The sequence below is a fragment of the Megalobrama amblycephala genome, linkage group LG17, assembly GCF_018812025.1.
Source record: "Megalobrama amblycephala isolate DHTTF-2021 linkage group LG17, ASM1881202v1, whole genome shotgun sequence".
NCBI lineage: Eukaryota > Metazoa > Chordata > Actinopteri > Cypriniformes > Xenocyprididae > Megalobrama > Megalobrama amblycephala.
The window spans coordinates 11,753,717-11,778,088 of NC_063060.1; the positions used below are offsets into that span (position 1 = coordinate 11,753,717).

The 24,372-nt window shown below is 36.4% G+C and overlaps 2 protein-coding genes across 6 annotated transcripts in view; both read right to left on the reverse strand.

Moving 5' to 3' along the window:
- slco5a1b (solute carrier organic anion transporter family member 5A1b) overlaps positions 1-19,288 on the reverse strand; it is a 29,444-nt gene extending 10,156 nt beyond the window's left edge. The window contains exons 1-17 of one of the 3 annotated variants that reach the window (XM_048164007.1): positions 19,192-19,208; positions 18,928-19,079; positions 15,454-15,504; positions 13,165-13,278; positions 12,875-12,965; positions 10,731-10,848; positions 10,167-10,476; positions 6,591-6,923; positions 6,469-6,512; positions 5,705-6,030; positions 5,128-5,214; positions 3,381-3,460; positions 3,207-3,271; positions 2,600-2,812; positions 2,316-2,513; positions 1,013-1,160; positions 829-902 (exon numbers count right to left, since the gene is read on the reverse strand). In XM_048164007.1, the coding sequence (XP_048019964.1) occupies positions 829-902; positions 1,013-1,160; positions 2,316-2,513; positions 2,600-2,812; positions 3,207-3,271; positions 3,381-3,460; positions 5,128-5,214; positions 5,705-6,030; positions 6,469-6,512; positions 6,591-6,923; positions 10,167-10,476; positions 10,731-10,848; positions 12,875-12,965; positions 13,165-13,278; positions 15,454-15,504; positions 18,928-19,015 (2,340 nt within the window). In that variant the 5' untranslated portion in view covers positions 19,016-19,079; positions 19,192-19,208. Of the gene's footprint in view, positions 1-828; positions 903-1,012; positions 1,161-2,315; positions 2,514-2,599; positions 2,813-3,206; positions 3,272-3,380; positions 3,461-5,127; positions 5,215-5,704; positions 6,031-6,468; positions 6,513-6,590; positions 6,924-10,166; positions 10,477-10,730; positions 10,849-12,874; positions 12,966-13,164; positions 13,279-15,453; positions 15,505-18,927 lie in introns of all 3 variants that reach the window. The other 2 variants (XM_048164008.1, XM_048164006.1) reach the window with 2 other exon arrangements.
- A 1,552-nt stretch (positions 19,289-20,840) lies between these two features.
- esyt2a (extended synaptotagmin-like protein 2a) overlaps positions 20,841-24,372 on the reverse strand; it is a 37,637-nt gene continuing 34,105 nt past the window's right edge. For all 3 annotated transcript variants that reach the window (XM_048164009.1, XM_048164011.1, XM_048164010.1), the window contains 2 exons: positions 22,721-22,770; positions 20,841-22,152 (listed from right to left, as the gene is read on the reverse strand). In XM_048164009.1, the coding sequence (XP_048019966.1) occupies positions 22,110-22,152; positions 22,721-22,770 (93 nt within the window). In that variant the 3' untranslated portion in view covers positions 20,841-22,109. The remainder of the gene's footprint in view (positions 22,153-22,720; positions 22,771-24,372) is intronic.

The following is a 24,372-nucleotide window of genomic DNA, read 5'->3' on the forward strand; positions in this document are numbered from 1 at the left end:
CAATGCTAACTGGTAATATAATACTCCAATAACATTAGCATAGCATAGCAATTGCTGAAAGAGTTCAGCAATACAGAACATTCAACATATACCTGTTCCCAAACCAAGCTCATGCTCCACTTGTCACCATGATAGTAATCCCCCCCCAAAAAAAACACATAACAGAAACATTACATTAAAAACGACTAAATCTCCCACTTAACATTAATCTTGCACAAAAACATCATATAACACTTAATTTAAGCATTTAATCGCCCTTTCGAGTGCCATGGGAAAGCATGCTGGAAAATAGCCCAGTTTCAGGTAAATTTAAGATTGTCATATCTCAAAACAGTGAAAAAAATTCAGATTACTTAAAATGTGTCAGTTTCGTGAACTCAAACGAAAACGAAAGTTCTAAATACTCATAAAACGTAATTTGATTGAACTAATTTGTTTAATTTGAGTTTGCCCTACTCAAACCAATTAATTATTTTGAGTGTTAGAGTTTACAGTGTAGTGTATTCGATTTCGAACAGCGTAATAGAATAACGTTAACTGCGATGGCAAATAGCGCTGAGTAACCTACAGTTAAGTGTCTTCCTTAAGGGCACAGTTGTAATAAAGCAGGTCTCAGTTGTTTGCATTAACTGGTCCACAGACAGTTAATCAATGCCTTCTATTTAAAGTAATTTACGCTAAGTATTTTCTACATTTGCAGTCACCCTGGAGCAACCTGGGTTCAAGTTTCCTACACCTAGTGGTTTATCCAGTTTGTGATGTAGTGTGTGGTCTGCACTATAGTGTGTATGGTGCAGTTTGAGCTATAGTTTGTTGCTTTCTGCTCACGATTGGGCTGGCATTGATGTAGTCCGAGTTGCCTTGATTGTTCTCCACCTTCAGAGTTATTCTGCAATGATCATCTAAACAAAAAACACAGATCTTATTTTCAAATCTGAAAAGCTCAATTACAGTATGGAAATGCATTAATACACCAATGGTTACAGAACATAAATAAATATGTATGACTCACAGGCTATGACTGTGCTTATGCGGTTTTTCTTGACGTTGCCGTCTCTCTGGCCGATGGTGGTGGCATTGGGCTCGGCCTGGTACGCACAGAGAGCCTCCCACTCTGACTCCAAACGATTCTTATTTTTCAGGTGGTCTTCCATATATGCCTACAAGTGTACATAGAGGAACATACAGGATGTTTATGCATGTCTTGCCTTTAACCATTAACCCTGTAATGAAATGGAAAATGACCCAACCGTTCAAAAGTTTGGGGTCAATACGTTTTTTTGTTTTTTTTTAAAGAAATTAATACTTTTATTTAAGGTGCATTAAATTGATTAAAATTGACAGTAAAGACATTTACAATGTTACAAAAGAATTCTATTTTTATATATGCTGTTCTTCTGAACGTTCTATTCATCAAGGAACCATGAAAAAAAAGTATAATGGTTTCCACAAAAATACTAAGCAGCACAACTGTTTTTAACATTGCTAATAATAAGAAATGCTTCTTTGAGCATCAAATCAGGTATTTGAATGATTTCTTAAAGATCATATGGCACTGAAGAATGTGATGCTGAAAATTCAGATTTTATTTTTTTTCAAATAGAAAATAGTTATTTTTATATTGTATTACTATTACTGTTTTTCTGTATTTTTGATCAAATAAATACAACCTTAGTGAGCATAAGAGACTTCTTTAAAAAATGTAATAAATTACAAAAAAAATTTTTTTTTTAATTTTAAGGTATAATTTTAAGTTTATATTTGTGAGTGAAGATTTTAACTTTGCCATGACACCATGGCACCATGGCATTGAATAAATGTGTAACGTTTATGCTCTGTTTTGGTATGTTTTCATTGTGTTTTGGTTCTGTTTTCCCTGTTCCTGTTTGCCTGTGTTCCTTGTCATTGTTAGCTGACTTAGTTTTCTAGTGTGTGCCAGTTTGTTCCCTTAGTTAGTAATTATGTTGACCTGTTGTTTATTTAGTTACGTCATGGGAGTCAAACTAGCACAAACACACTAAACATCGACGCGGAACAATGAACTGAGGAAACAAAGGACTTAAAAACACAGGACACAGTTTTTAAGCCCTTTGTTTCCTCAGTTCATTGTTCCGTGTCATCGATGTTTAGTGTGGTTGTGCTATTTTGACTCCCTATTATTCTCCAGTGTTTTCCATAGTGGATTTATTATAATTAAAAGATTGTTTTGTTCTATTCCTCGTGATTGGGCGGTTCATTACAGCCACCGTATGAGACAAAATGCACCTGTATTGCATTTTCAAACTTTCGTGGTGTGTGTTTGTTTGCGCATGTACCAGTATCATGTGACCAGTCGAGATGTCCATGTTGGAGTGAGCGGGCTCTTCGCTCCAGGAGGAGGTGCTAGTGCGAGCAGAGGGGCTCGGTATTGGGCCGTCGCTCAACTGAGATGACACGCTATTTATACGAGAAGAATGAATAGGATCCGGCTTCTCTACAGGAGGCTTCACTGCCATTCGCTGCCTACACAGTTCCTAGAGAAAGATTGAAATTTCATATATCAAAGAAAATCTCAAACAAACAGCTCTACCAACACACACACACACACACTCTTTGGTACCTGGTAGGTAGCAGTGGCATCAGTGGTGGTGTCAGAGCCAAGGTTGGTGAGCTTCTCTTTGAGTTTGTGATGAGAGCGGTGACGCAGACAGTAGACCACACTGGACGCCAGCAACACTCCAGTGATGCAGATGATAGAAATCACAGTCAGAATCAGAAACTTCATAGACTCAGAGCGACTGTACTTGGTGGGAATCTGATTCAGTTTACTCCTCTAAAGAGAAAGAGAAAGATGAGATAAAATACATTTCTTTCAGGTGATAGAAATTTGAAAGTGCATTCATTTTCTAAAGTCTCTGCCTCAAAACCTTCTTATGATTTTATTAGGTAAACCATTGACAGTCTTCAGAGTTCTTACAGGACTTATGGGCTTCATTTTGCAAGTTCTTTAGAGAACTGGTGTTTTTTAAATTTCTCCATATGGTTCCACCAGTGTGGTGATCTGAGGAACCCCAAATGGTGCCTCAATTTTCATTTTTACAGTGATTTGATTAACAATAGTTTTTATACATTATATTTGATACATTACAGAATTGTATTTTATTCTGTTTAAGTATTAACCTGGAAAGAGGTGACAATGAGATGGACAAAAGTAGAAAGAATCTTACATCAGTGACTCCAGCCTCCACAATCTTGACTTCCGCTTCTTTCTCCAGTTCACCTTTTTGATGGACTGAAGAATCAGAATCAGAGGAGATCTCATAAGTCTGAACAGAAACATTCATGAAAGAGCTTCTTGGATCTTGTATATCATGTAATTAGTTAACTCTTACTAAACTAACCTGCTACATTAGCCACATCCGTTGTTGTGATATTCTGAGCGTTTGGACGGACCTGAAACGTCACAGCTGGACTAACAACACTATACAAATACACAAACACACAACAGCTTAATTTTGAGGAACCATGTTGGTGTCCAAAAACACTAAATATACCCTCAGATAGTGTTTTAACCATAAAATTAATAAATACTATTGGCACATTTAAAACCAAACAGTCATCCATTAAATTATTCTTAGACCCTATACCTGTCTGAAGCTTAAAGGGATAGTTCACCCAAAAATGAAAATTTGATGTTTATCTGCTTACCCCCAGGGCATCCAAGATAGGTGACTTTGTTTCTTCAGTAGAACACAAATGATGATTTTTAACTCCAACCGTTGCGGTCTGTCAGTCGTATAATGCATGTCAGTGGGAACTTCGTATATAAGAGACAAAAAAACATGCACAGACAAATCCAAATTAAACCCTGCAGCTTGTGATGACACATTGATGTCCTAAGACATGGTTTAATTTGGATTTGTCTGTGCATGTTTTTTTTACTCTTATAGATGAAGTTCCCACCAACATGCACTATACGTCTGGTTGAAGTTAAAAATCATCATTTGTGCTCTACTGAAGAAACAAAGTCACCTACATCTAGGATGCCCTGGGGGTAAGCAGATAAACATCAAATTTTCATTTTTGGGTAATACTTAAAAATGTTTCTGTAACAGCTGCAAAAAATAGTAAATTTAGTATACTATATTTTTAGTATCTATAGTATATTTTAACAAATTTTCAAAAAAAAATAAAAAAATAAAATAAAAATTCAAAACATCCCCCCTATGGTTTTTTCACAAATCGCACCCTGGATACATGCATTCAGTCTTAATGTGACAGCAGCCTAATATTCCTTCTGCTGTCTGTTTTTAATGTTAATCAAACAAAGGACAAAAGAAAATTCACTCACTGCTCTTGACTGAATAACTTTTGTAACTTTAATAAGGATTGATTAATAAGGATGTTTAATTTATACAGTGAAGATATGCAGTTATTTTAAATTTGCTTACTTTAAATTTCTGTACTTTTTGCTTTTGCTTGTAATTTGACTATTTGTTCTTATTTTATTACTGACTGTTTACATGAATTTAATAATGTTTTACATTTATATATGTTATGCTAGTAGCTTTAGCTGTGATATCAAAACTGGAATAGAGAATTGAGAATTTTCACTGGAATCTATAATATGTTGGTGTCATTACTGCCTGTTTTTGCAAAAAAAAAAAAAAAAAAAAAGTTTCATGGCCAGTACATTTTCTTAAGTTACTGGCCATTGGCAGGTGTGGCAAAAAGTTAGTTTTAGGCACTGCATCCAAGTGAAAAAAGACAAAAATGTAGTGCAGGGACTTGGTTCTATTCATTGGTCATTGATTTGATGGTGGGTGGGGTTTAAGCAGACTAAATAATTTGAGAAGTGCGGCATACACCAACAAAGAGAAATCTGTTGTTTCACCAAAAGATCAAGTTATGGTATTTTAATGAAAAATGATGCAGTCAAAATGTGTGTGTGTGTTTTTTTTTTAAATATAAAACATGAATTGTTCACAAAAAGAGCAAGATACAAACATAAAAATAGATATACTTTACTCAACTTTTTAAACCCATTGTGGCTTTCTTTTTTGCAAGTTATCCTGATTTAAGGAATATTAATAACATACATGAATCGAAGGAGGCACACCTGCACAAACACACACAATCATGACTCACGAGAGCTCTGAGAAATCCGTCATTTGAATCTTCGCTTTACGAGCCAGCAACTCCATCAGACGCAAACCCCTATCAGTGGAAAGATTCCTGAACCAGAGAGAAAGAGAAATTTTAAAAGAGATCTTGGAAAGCTTTTGATTCTGTTCAAAGAATTATAATAATTATAATAATTAAGAATTATAATAATTATTAATTATAATAATAATGTTACTTGAGCATCAAATAAGCATGTTAGAATGATTTCCAAAGGATCATGTGACACTGAAGACTGGAATATAATGACTACTGAAAAATTCAGGTTTGCCAGTCCAGGAATTATTACATTTTAAACAGAAAAGAGTTATTTTAAACTGTAACAATATTTCACAGTATATCATTTCATCCTGTATTATTGATCACATAAATGCAGGCATGTTGTGTGAATTTTCCCCAATGTTCATAAATGCCTATATTTGATATTTTAACAGTATTGCTCTTGTACTGATTGAATGCTTTGTCAATAATGTGTGGAGAACAGGCCATTAAAACACACTGAATTTAATTGAAAGAGAAATAAGGGAGAGAGAGAGGGTCTTACTCTGTGTCAGTAATAATGTATCCGTAGATGTCATTTTTAGCGTTGCTCTGAACATCCAACTGAAGATCCTCTACTTTCATGTTCTTGCGGTGTGGAGCAGGGTTTTCCTTCAGGCCAGAGGAAGGCGCTATAGCTGCTGCCTGCACCCAGCCCTCTACCTCCTCCACTCTCTCTATGGCCTTTTTCTGCATCCCCACCTCCCGGTGTGTTGTTCGGCTACGAACCGTCTCTACAGACACTCCCCGGCCCTTATCAACAGGCTCTGTATCTGGGCTGGAGGTTTTATCCAGATACTCCAGCAACTTTCCTAAAAAGCCCACTTCCTGCTAAAACAGGAAATAAACACAAGATGAATATAAATCCATACATGAAGGAAAATTCAATGCATAATATTTGTTTTAAAATAAATACTTTTTATTTTAGTGAAGAATAATTCAACATTCAGTCAGTCCCCTGCATGAAAATCTGGTACACACTGTCAAGCTGGTTTTTAGAATAATAAACTAGACTGACCAAGATTTTTTTTTTGTTATTTCAATTTTATTGTTATTTCAATTTTTTTCTCTAGGTAAATTTTATTTGCTCGCTAGTTGCAATATTTTCTTTTAAGCTGCTAGTAAACATTTTATGCATATTATTTAAGTGTAACAACATTTTTTTAAAAACTGAATACATTTTATGCAGATTTACAGAAAAGTGGACATTAAACGTCTTGCGTATTTGCAAAAAGTATGTTTCTGACCTTCAACTAACACTAGTACTACCTTGTTGTCCATGGTTCTCTTCTCCTCCTCTACTGTCTGTCCCTCTGTAAGAGAAACATCATGATAGTTATACATGTTTGTCTGTATCAGTGAAGACTTGGATTTGCTTCAGATGATGTTACCTGTCACAGGCAGGATGGTTTGGTCTGTCTTTTGAGTGACAGATGAACTTTCCTCATCCGCCTCCCTCTGTTTCTGAGCACTGTCTTTAGGGGTCTGATCCATTGCATAACTCTCAGGATGCTGGTCCTCATATTGCATGTCTTCTGCCTCGTCCTCGGGATGCTGCTGTGTCTCCAGGTCTCTGGGCGTCTCTCCCTGACCTGCCTGCTGTTCCACCACCTGCAGAGCGTCTGCGATAAGAACAGCAAGCTTATCCAGATCTGCTGCCTTTAGACTCTTCACATCCACACTGTGTCTTCCCACATTCTGCAGAACTTTCCAGATGAAGGATTCTGTGAGAAAGTTTTTCACATCATTTTTATGGCAAATTTGAAATGAATAATGACTTAAAGGTGCTCTAAGTGATGTCACGTGTTTTTAGGCCAAAACATTTTTTGTTACATACAGCAAACATCTCCTCACTATCCGCTAGCTCCCTGTCCCCTGAACACACTGTAAAAAAACGCGGTCTCTGTAGTCGCCACAAGCTCCGAAAACGGCAACAAAAACAAACTGGTGCAGCCTGGACCACAAAACATCATAAACATGCTCCAGCCAATAACCGACAAGAATGATTTTAAATGCGCGTTCATGACTGTTTCAGGAAACACGGAGGGGAGGGGGGGGAGGAGGAGGAGGAGGGAGGGTCTAGCTAACCTCTGTTTTGTTTGACAACACTTCGAACGTCAACAGGAAGTTACTCCACCCAGGATCACTTAGAGCACCTTTAACTTTCTTTTGCATAGAAATATTAAAGCCGCAGTCCGTACGTTTTGCCTCTTTGTCGCCATCTCTGTTTGAAACCTGCAATTGCGGTTATTTGCAGAATTATCATCTTTACGTGGGTTGTGCATCGGCACAGCTCCTCAGCGCGGATGAATCTAATGTTTGCTGTCAGTCATGTGTGGATGTGGATACTGTACTTCGGAATTACAGATTCTACGTCTTGGAAGTATGACCAAAATAAGATTTTCACCGGAAAATGTCATCTGAACAACATGTCTGTAAGTAACATGTCTGCCACTTTTATTCTGAATAACTGAGAAAAAAGCATTACAATAAATCACGCTGCCAATGGTGATTAAATCTAACAATCACTTAGCTCGGATCATGTCAAACCATGCAAATTATTATTATTGTTATACTTTGTTCTTAAATATTTAATGTTAACAACATCAGCATTGCATTAGCGTTACCTGTAGATTTCAATTTCTGTAGCCACTCCGCAGTCCAAAGTCTTTTGCTTTTGACTACGGCTGAATCTCCAAATGACTGATGATTGTCATTTGGACCTTTCTGGATTACAATCCACCATCAAAATGATAAGTTTAATTATTGCAGCTGCTGTGAGAAAAGACTATAAATGATCCACCACCTGCAGCATCCTCACATTTGATATAGCCAACTAGCTGGGACTCCTTCTTAATGTAAACAGATGTAATGACGCAAAGACGAATGCTACATGCTCAAATTTCCCGCTGAAACCCACCAGTACCACCCGAATTAGGAAACATTATCACAAGCTTACCGTTGTGAATCGGGCTAAGGTAAGGAGATGGTTATGTACTTGCTTTAAAATTGATTTTGGATCATTTTTAACCAAAAAATGTTACGGACTGCAGCTTTAAAGAATTGTTAAAAAATTTTTTAATAAATTTTCTTGCATAAAATGGACCTCATTACTTAAATCAAGAGACTGCATTAAAATAATATAGGTAAAAAAATATATATATATATTTTGTAATACAAATCCGATTCCAAAAAAGTTGGGACACTGTACAAATTGTGAATAAAAAAGGAATGCAATAATTTACAAATCTCATAAACTTATATTTTATTCACAATAGAATATACTGTAGATAACATATCAAATGTTGAAAGTGAGACATTTTGAAATGTCATGCCAAATATTGGCTCATTTTGGATTTCATGAGAGCTACACATTCCAAAAAAGTTGGGACAGGTAGCAATAAGAGGCCGGAAAAGTTTGGGACAGGTAGCAATAAGAGGCCGGAAAAGTTAAATGTACAAATAAGGAACAGCTGGAGGACCAATTTGCAACTTATTAGGTCAGTTGGCAACATGATTGGGTATAAAAGAGCCTCTCAGAGTGGCAGTGTCTCTCAGAAGTCAAGATGGGCAGAGGATCACCAATTCCCCCAATGCTGCGGCGAAAAATAGTGGAGCAATATCAGAAAGGAGTTTCTCAGAGAAAAATTGCAAAGAGTTTGAAGTTATCATCATCTACAGTGCATAATATCATCCAAAGATTCAGAGAATCTGGAACAATCTCTGTGCGTAAGGGTCAAGGCCGGAAAACCATACTGGATGCCAGTGATCTTCGGGCCCTTAGACGGCACTGCATCACATACAGGAATGCTACTGTAATGGAAATGACAACATGGGCTCAGGAATACTTCCAGAAAACATTGTCAGTGAACACAATCCACCGTGCCATTCGCCGTTGCCGGCTAAAACTCTATAGGTCAAAAAAGAAGCCATATCTAAACATGATCCAGAAGCGCAGGCGTTTTCTCTGGGCCAAGGCTCATTTAAAGTGGAAAACTGCTCTGTGGTCAGACGAATCAAAATTTGAAGTTCTTTTTGGAAAACTGGAACTCCATGTCATCCAGACTAAAGAGGACAAGGACAACCCAAGTTGTTATCAGCGCTCAGAGCAGAAGCCTGCGTCTCTGATGGTATGGGGTTGCATGAGTGCATGTGGCATGGGCAGCTTACACATCTGGAAAGGCACCATCAATGCTGAAAGGTATATCCAAGTTCTAGAACAACATATGCTCCCATCCAGACGTCGTCTCTTTCAGGGAAGACCTTGCATTTTCCAACATGACAATGCCAGACCACATACTGCATCAATTACAACATCATGGCTGGGTAGTAGAAGGATCCAGGTACTGAAATGGACCTGCAGTCCAGATCTTTCACCCATAGAAAACATTTGGCGCATCATAAAGAGGAAGATGTGACAAAGAAGACCTAAGACAGTTGAGCAACTAGAAGCCTGTATTAGACAAGAATGGGACAACATTCCTATTCCTAAACTTGAGCAACTTTTTCCTTCATTCCCCAGACGTTTGCAGACTGTAATAAAAAGAAGAGGGGATGCCACACAGTGGTGAACATGGCCTTGTCCCAATTTTTTTGAGATGTGTTGATGCAATGAAATTTAAAATCAACTTATTTTCCCCTTAAAATTATACATTTTCTCAGTTTAAACATTTGATATGTCATATGTGATATGTTATATTCTGAATAAAATATTGAAATTTGAAACTTCCACATCATTGCATTCTGTTTTTATTCACAATTTGTACAGTGTCCCAACTTATTTGGAATCAGGTTTGTACTTGACAGACTTGGGTCACTGTCTACTGTTGTTGTATGTAAATTCTGTTAAACATCTCTTTTTGCATTTCACAGAAAGCCATACAGGTTTTAGATGACACACGTAAATGATGACAGAAAAGGTGAACAGTTGCAAGAAGGAAGAGAAGGAAGAGAAGATAACATCATACCATCCACGGGTGTAAGAGAGTCACTGGCAGAAGATTTTGTTGATCCATCTTTTAAGAAGAGCCGATCCGCTCTGGATCTTCCCCCCAGATCAGGCTGAGGTGGTTTGTTCTTGGAAAGATACTTCTGAAGAGCGGCCACGAGCAGGTCTAACCCCTCTTGCTGCTGGGGAGCTTGTGCCGCATCACTCTGGTATCGGCTGAGGTCGGGGTAAGACTTTGATTGATAGGGCACCTCTGGAATGAACTCAGGAGGGGAGGAGTCAGTCGCAGGGCGTGCTTCTCCAGGGCGATAATACTGAAGCTCCGCCCCCTACACAGGATGAACATTTAAAACAGATTAAAACTAAAAGATGAATATACCAAATTGTCAATTTTCCTATTCAGCCTGTCATGTTAATAATTCTGTATATAACTGAGCCTATCTAGTTCATATTAATTTCATGTTTGATTACTTTTATATGATAAATATTTTTGTTTCTGTGTTGGGTCACCACATGATGCCCAATGTAAATATCAGTCCTGAGGCAAAACCACGGCCCTCGGACACACACACACCTTGCTCACCTTGTGTGATGTTTTTGGTAGCAGTCCCAGGTGCTGCAGGTATTTCAGAGTCTTCCTAACCCCAGCCTCGGATGATTTCATTCTCCTGTCTCCAACAGCAGTTCCATAACCCTGCGGCCTGTCGGAATATCAAGATATAAGCCATGACTGCACAAATCCTTTGGCACTAGGGGAATCATGAGTAATTATCAAAGGTAATTGCATTTTGCATTCTCTGTAAAGCTGATTTATATTTTACAGATTTAACTTAAATTTACAGTAAAAAACATGTTTCATTAACGATATAATGTTAATATGACAACCTATGAACTACTAATATGTATTTTGTACATTTGTAATACACAGACAACCATCAAAAAAACAGGTGGTTGTGAGAAAGTTACATGATGAATCAAAACTCATCTCAAGCAACTTTTCCACAAGCTGAGAAAGTAAATACTAATATATAAAAGATGCACAGTTTCATTCACACAAACACAAAACATCATGATAACACACATGACACTAAAGTATGCAATAAATATTAATTTAACAACATTAGATGTAACATAAAACCCTAACTGATAAGAAAAAAAATTACAACGAAGCACATCAAATGTGAAGTGTCACGTAAGGAATTCAGAAGTTGCCCTTATATCAGTTATGTAAATGCCTTAAATGAAATAGATAGCTATAATATTAAAGTGATGAGTATAGTAGATAATTTAGCTTAGGAAGATTTTGATAAGAAATGTTTGAGTTCATATTATAATCTCTGACTTTTATTTGCAGACTAGTATTATGGCAAATCTGAGCACAGTGTGTGAGATTATTGATCTTTTACAACTATATGGGAGACAAATGTGAGTTTTTATTTATTTATTTTTGCAGGGGAAAAATCTAAAAAGTAAAAAATTGACCATTTCTATTTTTTTATGGAATATTGCAGAGTTTATTATAAATGATTTATCCGTTGCTCATCATTATATATATATATATATTTAAATCCATATGCTCTTGTAATCTTTAATCACAAACATTAACATTCCCCTCATCTCTTCTCTGATGACGTGTCCACTGGCACTAAGGCGGGACAATAATCCCTCTCGTCCAGCAGCCTGTCACTCACATGAGATCACAGCAATTAGCAAACAACAACGATCCAATTAATTCTCAACGAACTATATCAAGTCCTGTGGCCTGTCCTGCATTATTTCTCATTTGAGAAGCCGTTTCACTCAGATAGCAATACGAAAAGACGTTTGCAATTTCTATTTAAAGGATTAGTTCACTTTCAAATTAAAATTTTCTGATAATTTACTCACCCCCATGTCATCCAAGATGTTCATGTCTTTCTTTCCTCAGTCAAAAAGAAATTAAGGTTTTTGATGAAAACATTCCAGGATTTTTCTCCACATAGTGGACTTCAGTGGAGCCCAAACGGTTGAAGGTCAAAATTACAGTTTTAGTGCAGCTTCAAAGGGCTTTAAACGATACCAGACGAGGAATAAAGATCTTATCTAAATTTTTTTTTAATTTTATACGTTTTAACCATAAATGCTCATCTTGAACTAGCTCTCTTCTTCTTCTATTTTTGAATTCCAGCAGTGTAGATGCTGCTAAGTGTATTACTGCCATCCACAGGTCAAAGTTTGAACTAAATTGTCATATACAATATGCTAGTGTAAGTATAACAATTAGTTCAAACTTTGACCTGTGGAGGGCAGTAAAACACTTAGCAGCATCTACACTGCCAGAATCAGCTCAAGATGAGCATTTATGGTTAAAACGTATATATTTAAAAAAAATTTTTTTTAGAAAATGAGCGATGGTTTCTCTAGATAAGACCCTTATTCCTCGTCTGGGATCGTGTAGAACACTTTGAAACTGCACTGAAACTGTAATTATGACCATCAGTAATTTGGGGTCCACTGAAGTCCACTATATGGAGAAAAATCTTGGAATGTTTTCATCAAAAACCTTAATTTCTCTTCGACTGAAGAAAGAAGGACATCTTGAATGACATGGGGGTGAGTAAATTATCAGGAAATTTTAATTTGAACTAATACTTAAATCCCGACTTTAATAAAGGATCCTATTTGTGGTTTTTCTTTCCTTTGGCTATAAGTGAACAAACTTACTGGCAAATGTTAGTGTTTTTTTACCTGGGCTCTGGTAACGGAAGGGAAACTTTGCGTAGTTTGGAGAACTCGTTTGCTAAAACCTGTTGAGTGACGTCATCTTCCCAAGACAGCCCTGCAGTACAGAATCAAAGCAGAAGATACTGACATGTGAAATGAGCTCTGGGTAAAACGCCACACACTCATCTTACATTAAGTGTCACACACACAGAGCCTCTGATTTGATCCTCGAATACTGAGGAGCTCTAGGAGCAGCCGTATAACCATGGCGACAGTGATGTGTGCAGTTGCTATGGTGACATTATTGCACCTACCTCTGTGAGCCAGTCTCTGAAGCAGCATGCGGAATCTTTGTACCGTTGCCGGCGTGACGTCGTATGTGTAGACTTCTGTTAATGGAGCAGCCTCGCAGCGGCCGAGCATGCCATCTACAGAGAAAATCAAATCAACAGCCTCTTCAGACTGACAATTATGTGCACACTTCATGGTGTGTGTGTATTTTTAGATCTATTAAGAGTCTCAGCTTATTAGAGACAGTAGCCAGGGGCAACTGAGACAGGACCAGCTGGATCCTCGACACCTGCCCGATAGTAAGGTCACACCATGTGTGTGTACGCACAGCAAATTATGTTCACATCTCTATTTTAAACCCGCAAGGGAGGAAAAAAAGCATCTCTCTATGCAGTCAATTTGTCACTCATTACACATGCACAGAAAAGAGGTCATTTCTTTATGTAAATGACCTCTGTTATGATGATTGGCTAACCTTTGTGCATATGTAATGAGTGTCTGTATTAATAATTCTTATTAATACAGTAGCAAAAAAGTCTGTTTAATTCTTAGGGTGAGAAAGAGGGAAGAGAGTAGAGGTAAAAGTATATTATTTACTACTACTTACTACTTTTGGTGCAATCATTTTTTATTAAAAAGTGGGCTTCAAATAAAATATCAATTCAATAATGGTCACCCTTTAGTTTAGGGACCAATTCTCACTATTAACTAACTTTTAATTATGACTTTGCCTCAGTAAACTCCTAATTACTGCTTATTAATAGTTAGTAAGGTAGTTGTAAAATTGATGTATTGGGTAGGATTAAGGGATGTAGAATATGTTCATGCAGAATAAGGCATTAATATGTGCTTTATAAGTACTAATAAACAGCCAATATCCTGGTTAATAGTGAGAATTGGACCTTAAAGTGTTACCTAAATAATTAACCATAATATTTATTTAAAAAATTTAGTCTAAACTATCCATTTTAAAATATTAGATTATAGTCTTTTGTTTTAACTCAGGGATTACATATTGTGAATTTTTTTTTGCAGTGATGCCAGACTAAATAATTTGTTATGAATAATCTTATATTTTGTTTTGTGTCCATCAAGTTCCATATAAAAAGAGGAAGTAATCAAATAAGATAAGAAATAGGAATTACTACATATTTATTTAATACATATTTATTTAGTTTATTTTTATATGTTAATGATAATTTAAGTTTTCATTGGATTTCAAGACAAATAATTAAATACCATTATTGTGGTTTAAAATTACTTAAAACAGATAGATCTGGTCCTTGATTATGATTGGCTGAGTCACATTAAAGCCATTGAAAAATACTCTATAAACACACAACTGCGAACTTAATACATTAATATTACTGAGCCACTGCGTCTGTGTGTAGGCAACCATTCAGCTAAACATTGCTGAAGAACAACATTGCTTGGTGGAAGAATTATTATTTGTTATCAATAAATTATTAAAATTTTTTTCCTGTGTGTTATTTTATAAAATCCTACCAGATATATGTAGTAACCTTTTTATAAAAGCAATAAGCCCTGTGAGGCTGTGGTTTACAGTGATTTTTAAAAAGCTAAAATATGCGTTGTGCCTAACAACAGCACCTTAGCTGTTCAAAATGTTAGTATATTCCAACGGAAATTTGGTCGTCCCTGCATTTGAAATCTATTTGTTGAAACTTGCTAAATTAAGAGAGAAATAAAGACAAATCCAGAATATTTCTGGGGGGTTTTGTAACTGAAAAATAAGGAGATTAAGAGAACAGGTCACACATTCTATGCTGTTCTGTTCACACAGTAGAACTGAATGAAATTATATATATATATATATATATATATATATATATATATATATATATATATATATATATATATATATATATATAAATAACACACTCACACCCTACATGAGTAAGAAAGTAGGTTAAGTCTGATTGGCTGATACTGCCTGAACATGTGACTGTGTATAATTTTAATTCATATTACTCTCTCATTGACGGCAATGTAGTGTGGGAATATATCCTGCCAAAAAAACCTATTAACTTTCAACCCATGTGGAGGACAATTCGGAATAGTTGCTAAGCAACACAAAAAGTATATTAAAAACAGCATGTGTGTTTGTTAGGATGAGAGTCTGTATTTGTTGTGTCATACCCAAAGAGTTGTGTTCATGTGAGCATTGTATTCATGATGATGATAGACACACAAACACACAGCTGCCGAATTCAGATGAAATAAAGTGAGTGCTTGATCAAACGGCATGAGATCTACAGAGACTGCAGGTCCCGTGTGTGTGACTGACTCACCGTTAAGACAGACTTCATAGTTCAGACACAGACCCTCCTCAAACAAGCAGCCTGAAAGAGAGAAAGAGAATTTTAAGAATTAGAAATAAAGGCCATTTCACACCTAGAATGATAATTACAATGATAACAATCAGTTTTAACATTCATTCTAATTCTAAGATAACAGCAAAATTCAGACCACAGCTATAATGATAGAAACGATATTGTTGGAATAACATTGAAAAAAAAAAAACACAGCCGATCAGAATCTGCCTGATTTTAAAGAACTTGAGCATTTAAACCTAGTGTTGGTTTGGACGATAATATAGATATGCTTAGTTATCTTTATAGATGTGAATGGGCCTTCAAATTTTCTGTGTCATTCCCTGTGGCAAGCAGGGCGAGGCCAAGTGCCGTGAGAACGGAGCGAGGCTGGTGGTGCGAGTGATAATGAGCATCACCTGTGTGCCACACCGGTCTCGAGTCCCACGGAGGAGCTCCGGAAGGATAAAAGAAGGAGGTGGGAACCAGCAAACATTCAACATATGCTTTAATGTCGAAATAAATAAACACTACAAAACGAAAGTAAAGTCATATAAAGTATAAATAGTCCCTCAGTAAATGTCCCAGGCCTGGTCCTCTCTTGTCCTTCACTGTTGTCACTCCTCCTTTTATAATTCCAGAGCTCCTCCGTGGGACTCACATCAGGTGTGCCATGCAGGTGACGTTCATTAACACTCACGCCACTCGCCCTGCTTGCCACAGGGAATGACACTCAGAAAATATCTGACAGATATCACTGAAATAGGTGTCCTGAAATATCACTCCTCCACATTTTTTTAGAGATATCAACCATGTCTCAAACTGCTCCAATTTGGCCCAGATACCAAAATCTGAACTGAAAAGAAGGAGAACTCAAACATATTTCATCAAATTCTATCTGACTATCTATCTGAACTATGCTGCCCACATTAATTTCATAGATTTCTCCTTTTACTGTATTTCAAAAATTTTAGCAGAAACATTCGAGACAAACTTTAATCTGTGAAGAACTACACTAACCCTCCTGAGCTATAAAAGAGCACATCTGATCAATAAAACTTTCCTCTAAGTTGCTCGGTCTCAGCAATACAATGGTATCTTTGTATGGTCTAAGAATAATGGTCTAATTCAGGTTTTAGAATAGGGGTGTGGCTAATTTAGTGGGTAAATCTGGCAAAAGAATGGCTAACATCCTTTTTACAGCAGTTTTTAATTGCTCCAGTGCTTGATATCCTCATCATAACAGCTGGGAATTGTTGTCGCTATTTTCTTAATCAAACCTGCTGGGACAGGTGGCATCTCCGCTCAGTCTCATCTCACCTGCGTAAGGACCAAAAACTGACTAACAACAACCAAAAACATCACAAAAGTGTGTAGCTGTTATGGGACTCATTGCAATGTGTTTGACATTCACACACATCATTCATAGTAAATTCTGCTCGCACAAACCCCCACACACCAAGTGTCTCAGCAGAAAATAGCAAATTCTCAGCCTCAGAAAATCTGTGTGTGGGGTTTAGCAGTATCTGTCCTCATTTACTCATGTCTGATTAACAAGCCGTGAATTGCTTCATCTGCTCTTATCTAATTCTTCTTCACGTCATCTATCACTATTTCAGCTAAAAGATTGTCCAGATTATACAATAAAATTTGAGTACTCAAAAAAACTAATTGATTACAATGGACCCTTTTCAAATACAGAGTGTATAATGTTATCTTTCTAGTTAATTTAATCGTACCCCTTTACAAAGACAATTAAGCCTAAGAATGACATACTTTGAGAGTAGACATTAGTAAATTCTCGCTGTAAATGCGAATACATCAAGGGTTCAGACGTGCACATTTCTGTTCGTGATTCACTATTTCAAAATAAAAGTCCTGATTTTGCTGTTTAGACGTTCATATGTTTTGTGTTCAAGAAATTACAGTCACTGTAGAATTTTGTTCGTAAAGTAGTGGTCAGATATAGCATGATAGGACCTTCTGAATTAAATATAGAGTTAAATAATGATTGGGTCGTGTTTCAAAGAGTAACAACAATCACCCTTTGTAGGTCATCATCATAATCATTTAGAATTAAACATACTGTTTACTTGATATTTACTTGACTATAATAATATATAATATTTAATATATAATACATGCTTGCCTTGTTATATTTCTATTAAAACCTCTCTGTTACTATGGAGAGCAGTTTGCATGCTCAGTTTTGGGGGAGGCGGTGTGACTCTGCAGTCACAGATCACCAGAATGATGGTGGACAGACTGTCTCCTCACTGACATCCTCTCAAATGAACCCAAAGACCCTTATCTACTCAAATTATGAACCACAGAGGCAAGATTTCTGTGTTTCCATAGTTAACTGTAAAATTGATGAATGGATGGTTAACACTGAAACTGCATTCTTTATAAACTGTAACTTCCTTTTTTTTTTTTTTTTTTTAATTTGTAGTCATCTCATATCAGACATATAAACATACAGTTCTGCAAATTAGGATACTTCAGTTTTGAAAAGGAACTCATTTGAACTCCTGTTTTCCTGTTTGAGCCCTGACCTTTTGACTATATATATATATAGCCTATATGTTATATCAGTTTATAATGCGAAGTGTGTACATGTGTATGGTTGTGTATGAGCCATTCATGCGGTCTAGAGCAATCAAGTCAATATGAAATTAACATCCTGCAACCTGTTGCCATGGTTACAGTTGCTAATGACTGACAGGATGACCTTTTTCTGGGCTAGGTTTATGAATCACACACAGACCCCGTATAAACTCTATTATTGTGGCTCATGCTGTGAGCAGGGGCGAGCTGTAATCTGTGATGCTTCATTTCCTGTGCTGCTGCTGCTGCACTGACTGCAGACAGAGGCCCTAGTGCTAAACACACAAACCATTCTCTGATGTTCAGACTAATCAGACGATTAAATAATATAAATTCTTCTATGCATTCGCCAAGAAAACTGAAATACACAGGCCGTGTGTCTATTATCGTCTCTCCAGCTCCAGACCCCAGTTATGTAATGAGCGAAAGACCAGTGTAGAAAGTCCTACAGCTTCACATGAAGGCACTTGAAATCATTTCATGTGGAGAATTAAGCTATTTTAGAGGCTAGAGCTACTTTTTGGATCAACCTGTTTTGTATTTTTGCGTAATGAAGCTTATTTATGATATTCCCTTCCCCTTTATTGGCTCAATATTGGAAGATTCCAAGCATCCGCGCATCCACCCGCCAGATAAAACTCTTATTCTGCTGAGAAAACGTATAGCCATCCGTAACCATCGGAAACGACTCAGAAGACAGACAATGAGCTCTTATCAGCGCGCTAATATAGGAATATATTATCTACATGGCGCGCGCTTCATCTCGCCCTTTCCCTACGGAAACACGAGCGCGCGCGCACACACACACACACACACACACACACACACACACTACAAAACACTTACCGAATTTTCGATCTGCCGCGGAGACGAGACTGGCCCGAAACGCAAGGATGGCGAGAAACAGGTGAAACGAATCCATCCTTCCGATCATGCGTCCATGTCACCTGCGCGTTATTAATCCATTCCAGCAGTGTATTTCCTTGTTTCCGCGAGGTCTGGTGTGATGGGGAATGGAAGGAGACGGTATGAAGATAGAGGGAGAAATGGGAGAGAGCGAAAAAAGAGAGGAAGAGACGTCAATCGTACGCAAAAGCTGTCAGTGCTCACCGCAGTCCGCGCGCCGCTAGAATCAGCACTGAACAGCAACCCGCCACTGACGTCACGGACACACGCGCACGACACAAACACACTAGTGGTGAGTTTTCGATAACATATATGTTAAAGTAAAAACAGCTTTTTAAATATATATATTGTGTTTTCACTGATAAATGGTTGTATAATTCGCATAATTATATTTGAATAAATTTGCACACACGTTGGGTTTCCATGTTTTATGAAGACGTTTCACAGTCATGATTTTTATACTGTACAAGCTGTATATTTTATCCACTAAACCTAACACTACCCCTAAACACAACCCTCACAGGAAACTTTTTGCATTTGTACATTTTTTAAAACTTATTATGATTTATAAGCTGCTTTCCTCATGGGAAGCAAAAAAGATCACCACAAGATCAAAAATGACTGGTATTACTATCTTTGTTGTAATAACTTAGGGCTTACCAGGAAAACAAAAACAAATACACACAAAGGTTATATATCTTTATCTAAAGTTGACACCATATGTGAAATAAAATATAAAATTAAATATTTAAAACATTTTACCTCTGCATTATTGCAGATAGTTGCCCATTTTCATACTAAAACAACCAGAACTGAAATAAAAAATAATAAAAACCTCTTAAAATATACTAAAACTAAAAAACTAATAAAAATGATAAAAACACAAAACAAAATCACTAAAACGAAGTAAAATGAAAATGGCGAATTTAAAGGGTTAGTTTCAAAAATGAAAATTCTGTCATTTATTACTCACCCTCATGCCGTTCCACACCCGTAAGACCTTTGTTAATATTTGAAACACAAATTAAGATATTTTAGTTGAAATCCGATGGCTCCGTGAGGCCTACATAGAGAGCAATGGACACTTCCTCGCTCAAGATCCATAAAGGTACTAAAAACACATAGGCCTACATCAGTTCATGTGAGTACAGTGGTTCAATATTAATATTATAAAGCCACGAGAATATTTTTGGTGCGGCAAAAAAACAAAATAACAACTCATAGTGATGGCCGATTTCAAAACACTGCTTCAGAAAGCATCGGAGCATTATGAATCAGTGTATCGAATCATGAATCGGATCGCGCGGGTCAAACCCGCCAAGCTGCTGAAATCACGTGACTTTGGCGCTCCGAACAGCAGATTCGACACACTGATTCACTATGCTCCGATGCTTTCTGAAGCATTGTTTTGAAATCGGCCATCACTATATAAGTTTTTTTTTTTTTGGCGCACCAAAAATATTCTCGTAGCTTTATAATATTAATATTGAACCACTGTACTCACATGAACTGAATTAGATATGCTTTTAGTACCTTTATGGATCTTGAGAGAGGAAGTGTCATTGCTCCCTATGTAGGCCTCACGGAGTCATCGGATTTCAACAAAAATATCTTAATTTGTGTTCCGAAGATTAACGAAGGTCTTACGGGTGTACGATATGTGAGTGAGTAAGTAATAAATGACATTATTTTCATTTTTGGGTGAACTAACCCTTTAAAATATTTATAAAATGAACTCTTTAAAATGTAATTTTCCAAAAGTTCATGGTGACATCTTGACTGCATTTGTGTTTAAAATGTGACACACTGTAGATGACATACTCCCCACCCCCACCATCACCCCCAACAGACTATTTACCGGTACAGAAGAAATTGTTTATTAAAAGAAAACGGTGGACATCATCAAATACAGAGACTTTACAATCCTATATCTGATGCCAAATATCCTCTAAGGTAAGTATATTGTTGGTCATAAGGCACAGGAAATATATATACATCAATAAGGCAAGCTCAGCACAGAGTGCTCTGACTGCATACGTTTGCTTTTTGTGATAAGTATTAATCATAATAATAAGCACAATAAAATCTTTCATAATATACACAATAATTTATATAATAAAAACACATTCTTGCTGACAGAAATAAAGTCAAAACAGTTTGAGGTTTGACCATCTGCATAACATAAGCTCAGCTCAGTGACACTGCAGTAGATGAAACCACAACCTTCACTTAAGATCAGACATTTTATATAACTCTGAGATGCAGATGATGAAGGAAGCACGGCTGGGGTGAAGTGGGTGAGAGGTGAACAAGTGTTTTTGGAAAAGGAGTGAACATGTGACTGAGAACTATAGAAAAGCCAAACAAGATTTAGAGATATGACAGCGTTAGATATGCAAGATCACGTGACACTCTAGCTGCCCATGCATGTTTAAGCACTGACAGCTAGTGCTGTGATGGTGAACGCTGAACCAGAGAACATATAAACACATACATATATGAACACTTGGGTGTGCAAAACATTTAGGTGCATTTTTTGGTTTAACCACACACTCACACACTTTATAATGAGCAAAGTACTTCTTTGGTAGATTTGTCATCTGTAGACATTAACAGAGATTATAACACTTTCAAAGCAAGCGTGAGTTCAGTGCTTGTTTAACAAGAACTCTTAGGTTAATATTTATTAAACTTTTCCAAATACTAGAATTCCTTTTTTAATATTCCATGTATATTTATTTACAGTCTGATCATATATAATCTCTCCACCATTAATGTGTGAATGGTGGGTGTTGTCAGAGTTTGCCACTCTTGGTTTAAAAGTCTTAATGCGTAAACAACTAACCAATCCAACAGATGCTGCTGAACCGTATCCCTTTAAAAATCTCTAAACACTCTCATTCTCTTTCACTCTCTCATTCATTCTTGCTAAGTCAGTGCACATGACATCAATAGAGTTTTTTCTTTTACAATCTGTTAAAAGTGATTAAAATTGAAGAACCAACAAGTACAAATTTTGCCCAAAGGCTTAAACAGATGACTTAAATATGGCTGAGGTTTGGAGTCTTGCAGGGATTTGTAGTATTTTTAATGTGTCAGCGGAAAAAGGTCGGTTCCTTTGATTAAGGGGATGATCGCTTCAGTCCGTCCACTGAAAGCTCATACCTGACAAACACACACATATTCACATAAGATTTTCTGGCGTCATGTTCATGCACTTTTGCTAAATATTAATGATATGCCATTTATCTTACTGTGGCATTTTCGCAAAAACTGGCATGGGTCATACTTTAAAAAAATCCAAATAATAAAATATATATATACACTTTTTTTTTTTGCATAGAGAAAATGTAGCCTTTTTATACAAAATTAAGAAGATTTTTACATCTCATTCTCATTTGAATGTGAACAAATATAGTAGTATTTGACCTTCTGAAGCATGAAATATTAAAACAAAAAGTAAATAAAAATACTATGTTTTAATGTTTCTTTTTACTTTAAAACAACAGTATAATCATTATTATAATAATCATAATTTCATCCATAAAATGATGCATTTTCAGAGATATTTAAATATGGCACACTGTGCATCAGAGGGTTAAATTGTAAATAACTTTTGTAAAGTGCACTTATATGCAGTGAATATCCAATATTCATATTACTTCAATACAATAATCAATATCATCATATTCATTAAGTGCGTAATCTTTGCAAATTATATAAAACATTTTACCATTGCGTTGAGCTCTTTGATATATCCTCAGAAGTCAAGTCAACTAACACCTGAGAAACACACACACACAATACAAATGTTATACAAGAGTAATTTGTTCTTGAGGCACAACAACAAACTAGAAAAGAATATTCAATAATATACATTGTTTTAAATTATTAAGTGTTTTGTGAATGCAAGCTGAATGTTATGAACACTGTTTGGGAGGTTATTTATTAGGGGTGTGACGAGACACTTTCAGAACGTCTGATTGAGGCTGTGTGTGACCTCCTAATTGATATCCTTTCCACAAATTAGAAATAGGAAAGAAAAAAAAAAAAAAAAAGAAATAAAGAAATAAAAACAGTATAAATAACAAAAATAAATAACAGTTTTTTTCTTAGTCTTAAGTGCAAACAATACGTGCAACCATAATCAAAGTATTTTTCTCTCTCAATATTCAAAGTGCAAACAGAGACCAAAAGAGACCAGAGCTAAGACTACACAGCCCAGCCTAAGGTTTGATATTAGGAGACAGGCTATTGTATGTAGCCTAATTTGCGCACATCAGGGAGCTCGCATTTTACTTTTGCTTTCAAATTCGCAATCACACATACTCTGTGTATAGGGAGCGGAGGTGCTGAGCACGCATTCTACAAGATAAGATATTTATCAGACGCTTAGGCTCTGTTGCGCAATGAATCCTCCGCCATGGTCTTGTCAGTCATCTCACCTTACTCTCAGACATTTACAATAGTTTACGACTGAAACGACCGTTATCAGGGATGGGCAGTATTTATAATACATGTATTTCAAATACAAAATAGTATTTTGTAATTTGTATTTGATAGGGTTGATGAAAATGGCTTCGTATTTTGTATCAAAATACTTTAGTGTTTTGTATTTTTGTATTTTTAAAATACTGTAAAATACTGATGACATCATAAAATTGCGGCCTCTGATTGGTGCCTACTCAATAGTTTGCAGAGACTTGTTGAGATCAGAACAGAAAATTGATCCATATGGAAGAAGATGGTCAAGAAATGTGCAGACTGCCAGCTTTCCATCAATTTTTAGCATGAATTGCTATAATTTTTAACAGTTCATGTTAAGCTTTGGTGTTTGTTTTGGTAGCCTAGGCTAAATAGTTTACCAATTTACATAATGTTCTTGAAAACTATTATACCGAGCAGTAGCCCCCCCTATATTTATGGTTAACAATCAAATGATTAATTAGTTAGAAAGTAGTTGCTATGAATACAGGTGCTATCGTTATAAATGACTTGTTTGAGTCAGTGTTGCTGATGCAAAGTAGGCCTTTCTTTACCAAACACCAAGTAAATAAATTAGGATACAATTATGAGTCATTCGCAAACATTAAACTGTTGGTTACTTTAAAACTAACCTTCATCTGCGAGATCACAGGGATATGTAAATATTTTATCTAAATTTCCGCCGCTAGAGATCGCTCATTCAAAACAAAGGAGTTGACACCTTGATTTCACTGAATTAATGGGAGGTGTTGTCTTCACGTCTACAGCCGGTGGAAAAGAATCGGGACAGCACACAGAAATCATGTTCATGGATGAGATTATTAACGTTACTGCAAGCAGAGCATGGCCGAGTGCTGTGAGAGCAGTGACGAGGCCGCTGGAGCGATTGCTAATGAGAGA